Here is a 12334-nt window from a genome sequence, read left to right as displayed (position 1 = left end):
CGGCATGTCGCGAACAGAAAGATTTACATTATTTTGAAGGAAAAAAATAGTGACCGAAAAGTGAAAAACATGTACATTTTTACAGTAAGATACAGCAAAGATAACATGTCCTTATAGCTGCTATACTCCAAAAAATGTAATAATGTTAACCCCGACAAAACAATTTTGTTTGCTGCGTATATAAAATAGTACTGACCGATGGCGATAGTCGATAGAACATGACATATTTGGCTGCTTGTGCAGATGAAAGTAGAAGTCATGCATATTGTACATACTGCTGTTTACATTGCTTGCCATTTCCAAACCCCATTTATTTTTATTTAATAATTCAGTAATATAAAAAAATAAAAAATTCATGAGGCTCATATCCAAAAGGACACATTGAGACAGAAAGTGTTTTGAAAAAAAAAAAATTCAAAGGAGGAGAATCCACAGTAATGGTGGATCGGTGAAAGAAATTTTTCATAAATGAAGGTGGAAGTCGAAATTTGAGATGACAACGATTGAACGGTGTATTTGTAAACATTTTGATGCCTAAGTTATTATAAGCTTGAAGTGGATGAAAAATGCTAGAGTGAGACATATGTTGTAAGATTTTGAAAAATTGTTTATACAGAGTACATACATATTGAATCGAATGTGACATTAAACTTGGTTCGTCCAAAAGTTTAGTCTATAATAAAAGAAATAGAGAGAACCATTTGATAAATATGACATGTTAATTAGTAATGCCATTTGATAAAAAAAATATTGAAAAAAATGATGTATTGAATAAATGTTTGAGAAATTGAAGTGTATAGATTTGTCCTAGCGTAGGCCCTCTGTATGAGTTGAGAGGTTGAGGGGAAGTCTACTAACTACCTATAGGGCTACTCTACCTAACTCGTGGTCGCTCCACGGGAAACCTCCCACCACTAGGAGATGAAGCAAGTCGAGGGTTTCGAGGCAGATATCGCCATGACATGGGTGCGCATCATTAGGAGTTCTATCTCCGTGCATCTCCACAGAGATTCAAAATAGAACAACTTATCGGTAGAGATTTGTGCGCTAGCTTGTAATTTAATATTGTTGCTTTGTAAAAATCTATAAATATGGTTGAGTGGTTAAAAGTAGGGAGTTAAGACTTAGTGAGAGTGATAGTATATGTTGAATGTTTTATTTTTTGGGTGCAAATAGTATGTTGAATGTTACGACCAACCTCATACAATTTATTTTCAATCAAATTATTATTTTTTTAATATCAATTTTCAATGAAATTAGCATTATTTTATTGTTGATGTCTACACCTAATTCTTCCCTCTTCTTCTACCCAACAATTTATTTAGAGAGTAAATTACGGTGAACACAAGTTGGCAAACAAAAAGGACCTACCACGATTAGGTTCGTTCTCAGGCAGCAAAGTCTACACCTCTTGCTTAATTTCTTTTTATATATCCACCCTCATCCCATCTCCATCAAAAAGACCACACAGCTGTATTAGTCTTGTTAGAGAAAGAAAGCGGCTAATGACCCAATAAAATCCCCACCTATAGATACATCATACATTCATAATTTATGCTACGTTCCAAAACTTGCATTGACTAAATACGTTATCATAAATTATCTGTCTATGATTAATACCGATTGGAGAATCTGTGAAGCATATAAGATGAGTTCTCTCCTCTAATCGAATTTTCTTCATAAATATGAGTTAGGAATCGAACGTCTGACCACATACTTGAGGGCATAGATCCTTCCCACTTTGGACCAATTCATTATTGGTATTTGTATTTCAAACTATATTTATATATTTTTGGGAATAAAAGATAAAAATGCTTTACCAAATATAAAAGATTTATCGAATATATTAAAATCGATTACCATTAAGTTTACTTATTTAACCCTATTAGTTTTCCCCCGATTATTCATCTTCTCCGGAGAGGATCTCTCATTTTTGTTCATATCCTTCATACATTAAACAAATTAAAATTCCTAAATCTCCAAAATCTGAAATTTAAAAAAGCTTCCTATGGTTTGTTATGCATAATCTATTCCATTTTTTTTAGTAGCCTAATAACTACAAATCCACCTCTTAAAGTAAAAGATTTGAAATTGATAATCCGATCCGGTAGCGCATCTAAGGGTGGGCTGAGGTGGGCCACAGGCCCACGGCCTACCCCACCCCAAAATATTATTTTTTTTTATATGTAAAGTATTAATTTAAATGTATTATTAATGATTTTAATTCATTCAGTATACATATTTGTATAAATATTAATTTAGAGTTTATTAATGATCATTATAAATAACTCATATTAGTTCAAGTATTAGTGTAAATATTAGTTCATAATTAATTGAATTTATAGTATTAGATAAAATTAACAATTAAACTACCATATATAAATATGAAATGACATAAAAAATATGCTTAATTAATATTTAATTTTTTAAGTCCCATATTTTCACATTTATTGCAATTTTAGTTCTATCTCAATGTTTTTTTTCTCCTTAAAAATAACTATTTTTTTTAATGCCAAAAAAATATGGATTTTGGTCTCAAATTTGATATTTTATCTTTAGATTTAATGTTGGAGACAATAAATCATCTTTATTGCAAAAAATCACAATTTTTAGAGTAAAAGTATAAATTGTTGGTACCAAAATTGTAACATATGAAAATAGAGGACCAAAAAAATTCAATTTAAAAATATATTGACTATTTTTCGGCCCACCCACAATATTTTTTCTTGGTTCCGCCACTGATCCGACCCTGCATATAAAATGCAACATCCCTACGAATTATGCTGACAGGACCTCTTCTGTTCCAATTTATCATTAAGACATTATTTGGTAAGTCCAATAAGCTAACTTATAGCTTATTGGACTAGCTTATAAGGTTGTTTGATAAAAATGTGAAGTGTTTGGTAACGAGCTTCTCTAACTACCTTAAAACGTTTTTTGAGATGCTATTTCAAGTAGTTTATGAGCTTATAACTTATAGTTTTTTTTTTTACATTTTTCCCATTTTTACCCATATTATTTTTATTCATTATTTCTTTATTTTTTTTAAATATAATGACTACCCACTAAACATACCCACTAACCATGTACTTTCATGTCATTTTATAATTACAATAGCTAAATTTGTCAAACACTTTAATTTTATTTTACTAATTTTTCAGCTATCGCTAGCTTATAGCTTATTTTTATCAAACAGAGCCTAAAACAACTTATATAAATTTTTGAAAAAAAAAAGAAGGAAATTTTTTTTGGGGTTAGTGGTGGTTACTCTAACTAACTAAAACAAAAAAGAATCAATAGTTAGCCATAACTTGAATTCAAAGATAGCAAAAAAGCAAACCCCACCACTTCAACATGGTTTGGTTATGTTATGTTATGTTATGGTTGGCATCTTGATCCATATTCATATTCTCTTTCGTGGTGGGTCCATTCCACACCATACACACTACACTCCTTCAACACCTTCCTTCTCAATTCTAATTCTAATTCTAATTCTAATTCTAATTCTAATTCTAATAATACACTTCCTTCTCAATACGACACTGCGCACTAGCACCTTCATTTCCTTATATAGCTTCTCACAACCGCGATTCTCAACCCTATTAACAGATATTCTTTCATTTCATTTCATTCTTTTCACGCTTCTCTTTTCACTTTTTCCTTTTCACATTGTGCGTGCGTGCGTGCGTTATATAAATTCTTCCTTATTATTATTAATTTTTTTTATTATTGATTAATTAACTAGTGCTAATTATTGATTTATTGCGATGGTTAAGCCGATATTGTCTTTTTCAACAAACTTGATTCATATCTAACTAACTATTTCGCATAACAAATCAATGAAGCGTAGATTTCAGTTACGATATTTCAATTACTATTTCCGATTAGTTCCAAATCCATTGTGATTCATAATTCATTATTACTTCATTCTTTTACGTCTTAATTAAAACCAACAACAGAGTAGTAGTGAGATTACAGTTGTATTTAGATCTTACTTTCTTCTGTATTGAATCTCAAGTGGAAAAATTATGATTCCGTTCATATATCTGAAGAAGAAGACGAAGTTTGTTGTGGCTTTGGCATTATTGTGTATAATCACGGTGGAGCCATGGCGTGTTAACTCAGCAGAACAAAGGCTTCTGGTGAACATGACGCTCGTTGCCAACGCACGTGATACTGGTGCTCGTAAGTGAAATTTTAGTTTATTTATTTATTTTCTTCAGTTATTTATTTGTTGAAACAGTTATTAGTTATCCATGAAGCACCCGATGTGACGAGCCAAAACAACACAGACACGGCACTGATTGATACATGGACACCGATAATATTAATGTGGCTAACGATAATATTATATGGCTGGCCGGTGTTGTGTTGGTGACGAGTGTCCGACGCCGAGATGTTTAATTTTAGAAAAGTGTAGGTGTCAATGCTTCATTGGTTGTTATTATTATTATTTATTAAAATTTGGAGTGGTTGTGAATTTGTAGTTTGTTTGGATGGAAGTTTACCGGCCTATCATTTGGATAGGGGATATGGAGCGGGTCAAAACAATTGGCTTCTACAATTTGAGGTATACTCATATTTTTCTCACTTTATTTATTTATTTACTATTTTAGAATTGAACACATTGATATTGATATGAATAATAAGTATATGGTTTATGATCTTAGCTTATGTACGAGTTATTACTTGTTAGTATAAGATTGATTATTGATGTTAAAAGAAGTAAAAGTGAAAATGGTGTGCGAAAAAGTTACGGAAGTGTCAGTGTTGTTTTGTTGCGTTTGAAAAAGTGGGTCTGGGGTTGAAGGGTCATTGGTTGGTTTCCAAATGTTTTACGATAGTGTTTTTGTGTGCCTAGAAAATTGCGCGAGCTCTGCTTTACATGAATTTGATCTTTCTACTAACGCGGTCTTAGCCTATCTTTCGTATAATGATTATATGTTAGAATCACGGTGATCTATTATAATTTTTCAAAGACCGTACTTTGTAGTTTCTATACAATCACAATAAATCAGTGTGATTTTGATGTTACATCATGATATCAAAGATACGCTCTCATTTAACACTACATTTTGAATTTATGGTTTATAGAAACTTACAAGTCCACATGATAAAAAAATTGAGACCTGTTTGATGAAAACATTTCCACTAGTTTTTAGGTTAATTTTACTAATTTATAGTTTATTTTGTTTAGCTAATTCAATTAGCTAATGCAAGTTGCCAAATTCCAATCCAGAAAATTTAACAGGTGGCATATATAACTTTACTTTTTTAAATAATAACATGAGCATACAAAATAAAATAAAATCCCACATGCTGGTGCTGTCATGTTTTTGGATTTACTACGCTCCAGTCCACCTTACACATGACTCGTGAGTGGGTTGACTTTATAAACTTAAAATAAATAATTAATGATCATAAGAAAATGTTTCTTTGACAGCAAATAGAATAAGAAAATGTTATTTAACAGTTCTAAACTTCCAGTTACATAATATCAAATGCCCTCGTTTAAATTATTATATTATCCCCTTTCTGAACTTCCAATTGCATATCATTTTTATTTTTTTACACTCTCATATCGACTCGAGGACCTCTACCATACTATAAATCTTTATCATTAGATTAAACCTAGTAGTTTATGCCTAAAATAATTGGACAAATATAGGAGACATCAAAACACTTTAATCCAAAACATTAATGACACTGTACAATCATTTATACTACTAAAATTGTGTATTATTATAAAAAATTAAAATTGTGCCTACGAGTTATACTATTATTTAAACAAAAAAACATATAAATAAAGACACTATATGTGGTCATATATGTTTAGTTTGTCTTGTTTTCAAAAAAAAAAATGTTTAGTTTGTCTCACTTTTTTATCTTCTACAATTTACAGACATTTAAAAATTCGTAAAAATTCAAGAATAGTGTATTTTAAAATCAAATTGTTTTTGCCAGTGTAATTTTCTCATTTAATAGTACTGTGATGCGAAATATTATTCAAACAAAAAGAAAAGAAAAAGAGTGAAGTGAAAGATGAACTATATGATATGATAGGAAGCAATGTAATTGTTGGGCCATATATAGGTATGTCTGAGGATAAAATTTCACTTATAAAACTTTGAATCCAAGCAAAGACATTGAAATTGAAATCTTGAAATGACAAAGTGGATGAAAACAGCAGCTAGTTATTTCAGTTAGTTCGGTGGAGCCCAAATCTAAAGTACCGAAGAAACTCTTTTGGTTCTGCATTCATAAATTATTAATGATCACCACCATATTTATGGTACTTAACAGGGAGGTGGGTGGTGCAATGACTTGCCATCATGCTTGGAAAGAGCACAAACTCGCAGGGGTTCTACACGTTACATGACCAAATTGGAGGTCTTTTCTGGTATATTAAGCAACAATGCCACCCTTAATCCAGGTAAATTAAGATTTGCTTTTCTTTTCTTATTATTTCATTTGAATATTAATAATTAACCCCATTTAATTAAGGATAAATTTTTACTAATGACCATTTTACAAATTAAACAGTGGTTATAAATTAATTATTTTACTAAAAATAATAAAGGTTCCCTCTAGATATTTTAGGAGGTCCCTTGCTGTGAGTGAAATGTTTTTGGCCCCAGCTTCATTATGTCATTATTTTTTGTGGGCTAATGTAAAGGGACTTCAAGCCCCAACTTTTTGGGAAATTTTTAATGTACAGTTCATCAATTTTTCATATTTCATAAATTTTCTTCACATCTGAAATTTAGCAAATTATTTTCCCATGTAATAATATTAATATTTTTTTATTTGTTACAAAATAATAATTATGAATGTTAATCAAATTAGATCGGATTTATATTAGACATTCCCACACAATAATGGACATTTGTGTAGGGATATCCGATTAGGAACCCACTTGGGTTGATGCATTGATATTGGCTTGGGACCTGGGAGTGTGCTCCTCTTGAGGTCTGAGGTTCGATTCTCTCTGGCGCCAATTTGGGTGGGCTAATTTAGCTTCTTCAAAAAAAAAAAAAATCCGTTTAGGTATTTGGGCGACACCAACTTAGCTCAATCCTCACATATTGCACTTTTCTTGTGGCAATGGTCCTTGTAACAACTGTTCTTTGATTTTAAAATGAAACAATGGTTCACTGACAAATAGGTAAAGCCCAAATGAGTCCAATGAATCTATACAATAACTAGCTTTCATCTCCAGATTCCCTTTCACGTGCTATTGTTGTTACCTAGATTGCTACCTTTTGTTTTTTCACCTTACTTCTAATTTTCACGTAGCTGTTCTCACTTCTCACGCTCTGTTCTGCATAAAACCTTCCAATCTTGTATGTTGTATCTTGTGTGTTTCGTTTGTCCATTTCATGTGCTGCCCTTTCACGTGCTCTTGTTACCTAGATTGCTACCTCTTGTTTTTTCACCTTAATATTCACATAGCTGTGTTCACGCTATGTTCTGCTTAAAACTTTCCAATCTTGTATCTTGCGTGCTTTCGTTGTCCATTTGACATGTGACCGTGTGGGTTTGACTATCAAAGTTGATTTACTTTCTCAAAATTTGATTTTTTATCTGATCTAGACAAAATATATCAATTTTTGTTGAACAAACTTTCTCAAATTTTTGTCAGTTTGCTTTTTATCATTTGAGTACGTTTTTTTACTATTAAAATTTTGCATTTGTCTGTGACTGCTGTACCAGACTTTTATAATTGGAATAGGGTGAAGCTGAGATACTGTGATGGAGCTTCATTTACTGGAAACAGAGTGTTCAATAATGGGGTAATTTTTTCAAGACATTTCCCAATTTTCATATTGGTAACTTATCTAGTTTAATAGGTTTCATACAAGTTCCTTATTTCGTTTAATACTCAATAATGGAGTATGTTTCATATTAGTCCATTATCTAGTTTAATATGAAATCAAAATTAACGTTTTTTTGCAAAATATTAACAGAACGGACCAATGTGGTAAATACAAATATCTTTAAGGGACTAAAGAGAAACGTTTAATCATTCAGAGACCAATGTGAAACGGTGAAACCAAAAAAATTTGTTTTGGAAAATAAAAACAAAACATATACCTTAATACCACTGACTGCCCTTAAATATATAAGCACGTACCTGAGAAATTTCATAGAAAATAATATTACATTAAAATGAATCAAGATGGAATTGGGTTCATTATCTTCATGGGCTAAAGTGTTATACATTTTTCATAGTCTAGTTTAAATAGTTCTAAATTCAACTTTCCTGATTTATTATTCTTGGTGTTTGTGAGATGAAAATCAGACAACAAAGCTTTACTTTAAAGGGCAAAAGATTTGGGAAGCCATTATTGGCGACCTTCTACCCAAAGGTTTAGGAAAGGCACACAAGGTATAGTTATTCTTTATGAAAATTTAAGTTAATTGATTATAGTATATTTAATTTAATGATATGGTTTGAATGAATTTATAATACCTAGTATGTTGCTTAGGCTTTGCTTTCAGGCTGTTCAGCAGGAGGTTTAGCCACCTTTCATCATTGTGACAACTTCACCAAGTATTTGCCAATTAATGCTAGTGTTAAATGCTTGAGTGACGCAGGTTTTTTCCTTGATGGGTATGTTAATTAAATTTACACTATCCTGAGTCATTTAAGAAAAATCTGAATACTAATAATCCCTATTGCACCTCTTTGCAGAAGAGATGTCAGTTTGAACCACACTATGAGATACTTTGTCAAAAGTCTAGTTACATTGCAGGTAACCTTGAACAAATCACCATTTATATACATAATGTGTTTTGGAAAATGATTTCATTTTAATCATTGACAATAAATTTATGTTCTTAATGAAAGTTATGCACTGTATGAGTTTTTTTTCTAAGCTAAAAGAGATTAATATACGAGTACATAGCATCATGATATAAGTAGCAATTAACAATTATTGATAGTATAAGCATTGAGCAACCTATTGTGAGGTTAAAATTTACTAGTGGCAAGTTGCTTTCTTAAAATTTACATGCTATTCCCTATATTGAATTTTTAAATTGTATAGCAGAAATAAAATTGTGTAATAGTAAACAGGCTTACTTGACAAAGTTTTGTTTTCAACAGGGGATTGAACAAAATCTTAATAAAAACTGCACCAGTGCGTTGTCCTATCCAGACTTGGTATGTTTCCCATTAACTTGCATCATTAGCCCAGGAAGCTTGTACACATTCTAACATATTTCTTGTTCCCATGCAGTGCTTCTTTCCACAATATGCGTTGAAATATATATCAACACCATATTTTATCTTGAACTCAGCCTATGATGTATTCCAAGTAATAGTTTTTTGATGCATTTTATCTCTAACTTTCTATGTTGTATTTTATATTAAACTCGGTTGGGCGAATTACGAAATTGATAAACTTAAAATGTCAACAGTTCCATCATATATTGGTGCCACCTTCAGCTGATCCCCGCGGGCACTGGAACCACTGTAAGGTGAACCCAGCGGCATGCACACCAGACCAAATTGATACATTGCAAGGTTCGTCTTTCAATTTATCTGCCATCAATTTCACATTTTATAAAAAATATTACCGATTTTTTATTAAGAAGTTTTTGTATGTTTATAAAAACCTTAGTATCTTTTGTCAGAAATAAGTAGTTTACTTCATACACATGTTCAAATTTCATCCTTCTATTTGTGAATAGAACTGACTTTCTTTAATTCAATGCACTTCACTCAGGGTTTAGGCTCAGCATGACTGCAGCTTTGAAACCCTTCTACTTTTATTCAAGTAGAGGGGGGATGTTCATAAATTCATGTTTTGCTCACTGCCAAAGTGAATCGCAAGAAACATGGTTTGGAGCTGATTCTCCAAGAATAAACGACAAGGTACCAATCTTTGACAAAGAGATGATGATAAACTTGTTTATTGTATGTGAGATTTCAATTAGTTTGTTGGGTTAGCATTTATGTTGTGCTACATATTGACTTACTTCTGATAACTAGTTTTTTCTTGTGACCAAAATTCTGATAACCAGTTAAACCTACAATATGCGTAAAATAGGGAAAGAAGTTTGAATTCTCGCAAAGACTCACTATTAGATCTTTGAACTATGTCAATATCGTAGTATTGGATTGTTTGATGTAACATTGCTCCTTTGACCAAAATTTGAGGCTTACACTTGAAAAAATGATGTTGTATCGAAAAAAAAAAAGTGTTAAGCTGCTCTACCTTTTACAGACTATTGCAGAAGCGGTTGGTGATTGGTATTTTAGTAGAAACAGAAGCAAGGCAATAGACTGTGCATATCCATGTGATAAAACTTGTCATAATTTGATACCATATATAAACTCAGGTAATAACTTATAAAAAATCTTCTCTTGTAATCATGGCGACTTTATGGTCCATTGTTCTAACTCAGTATGAAATGTTTCAGGTCATTTGGAAGAGGATACTGGAAATTTATCAACAAGCTTTCCGGTTCTCCTATCCGAGTTCTCTGAAAAAAGGATCTAGAAGAATATTTTTTTATTCAAAAGCATACAAGTATATACACATAGTGAATGCTAGGCATATAGAAAATTCTTGATAAAAGAATGAGAAGAGAAAATATGATTTGAATGATACTTTCAATTATGCCATTTATAGGAGAAAGTTATTGTTATCGGTGGTTTTCTTGTTTTAGTTGTAAGCAAGCAAATGGAGCAAGCAGTTTAGCAGTTCCTTCTATAAATAGCAACTGAAAGCAACCTCTGGCATTAGACTTTAAGCTATGCAACTTTTATAATCTAACTTGTAGCACCTCAACTTTAAGCTATCTTAGCACCTCAACTTTTTAGTGTATGTTTGAGTGAATGACGAGTTTCTCAAAATTATTGTGACACTGTAATTTCGTTGAAGTCACGAAGAATAGTTTTGGTTGGTAAAGATTAAAATGGCTCACTAATCACACTATAATTCGACCGGTCTTTGTGCACTTAGTGCAGAACTGGTCCATCTAATTTATCTGATCTGTTGGAGGGTTTAGTTTTTCCAAGGATGTTAATGCATAAAGCATCAATTATGGATAGCTCAATGTTTTTGCCTGTGAAACTCATGGAAGGCACAATGACAATTCCAGTCCAGTACGTGCAACATCTTCATAAGTTTAGGCCCCTTTGCAAAATAAAATAAAATAGTATTTTGTTTTCTAAAATTTGTGTTAATTTTACATGCTAACAAAGAGATACCAATCCTTCAAAAAAAAAAAACAAAAACAAAAACAAAGAGATACCAAGTTTTTCTAACCAAAAAAGAGATGCCAAATTTTTAAAGTGAACAATTTTGTGCATTTTATGAAAAAAATAAAATGTCAAACAATTTCTTTTCATTTATTTCAAAAAATACATCATCCCTAATTAACATTTCATTGTCTCTTTATCACAATGATTCATTTCAATAATCTCACATCTTCTTATTAGCAAAATAAAATAGACACACTTTTTAAATAAAAGAAGACAAAATAAGTAAAATTTTGATTAAACAACCATTTTAGCTTTGAATTAGCAAGGGATGTCAAATTAGTTTTCAGAATGTGTGTTTTGTCCTACAATTTCTAACAAAGTTGAGTATTTAGTAAGTGTGTCTCAACTCAAGTGAACCTTGAAGTTTTTCTATGCTCATCTCTACCAAATTGTTGGATTCTTCAGTTGCTACTACCACGTGATCAAATCTTGGTGAAAAAGATCTCAAAATCTTTTCAATCATAGATTGATAAGTTATTTGTTAACCACAATTCTTCATTTGATTGCCAAGTGTTACCACTCATGTAAAGAATACACCAACCAACAGTTGATGTATTATATATGATCACATAAGTAATGGATATTTCACACACACTCTGTTGATGTATATTGTATTATATGATCACATAACGTTATATACATTCTTTGTCAATCTCACATTAGATAGCAAAATCTAGTTATAACACCGTCACTCAATAGAAATTAGCTAGCAACTAACTAACTTCTTGAGAGTTTTCGAAATGATTTCAAGCCGATTTTGTATAATTGAGTTAAATCAAACTTTCAATTCTAAGATAGTATTAGAGTCTCCTCCACGATTTGTTAGACCTTTATAAAATAGAGACAATCCTTACAAGTCGGCTTTGTAAGGTTAAATTAAGTCAACTCTCAATTTTAAGAAATAAAATTAACTATCAATAAATTTTAGCTATTTTAAAAAATAAAATTAACTTTGTTCACAAAGTAACTAACTTTTCTAACCATGGATTAACTAACTCTTAATGGTGTTGGGTCCATTCCACACCACACACACTCCCTCAGAAAATAAACTCATACCTT

At 31.3% G+C, this 12334-nt stretch overlaps 1 protein-coding gene across 1 annotated transcript; it reads left to right on the top strand.

Annotated features, from left to right (window-relative positions):
• Positions 1–3341: 3341 nt before the first annotated feature.
• Positions 3342–10750, top strand: LOC123922513 (pectin acetylesterase 9-like). The gene is made up of 13 exons (XM_045975227.1): positions 3342–4185; positions 4488–4570; positions 6304–6433; positions 7714–7793; positions 8303–8389; positions 8490–8614; positions 8696–8756; positions 9110–9166; positions 9243–9320; positions 9424–9529; positions 9732–9880; positions 10233–10347; positions 10429–10750. Exons 1-13 carry the CDS (start codon positions 4029–4031, stop codon positions 10506–10508), a joined length of 1308 nt encoding a protein of 435 aa, XP_045831183.1. The 5' UTR covers positions 3342–4028; the 3' UTR covers positions 10509–10750.
• The last annotated feature ends 1584 nt before the right edge of the window (positions 10751–12334 follow it).

This window comes from Trifolium pratense, linkage group LG1 (assembly GCF_020283565.1).
Source record: "Trifolium pratense cultivar HEN17-A07 linkage group LG1, ARS_RC_1.1, whole genome shotgun sequence".
NCBI classification, from domain to species: Eukaryota; Viridiplantae; Streptophyta; class Magnoliopsida; order Fabales; family Fabaceae; genus Trifolium; species Trifolium pratense.
The sequence above is the reverse complement of the archived record's forward strand: the minus strand, read 5'-3'. Positions and strand labels throughout refer to the sequence as shown.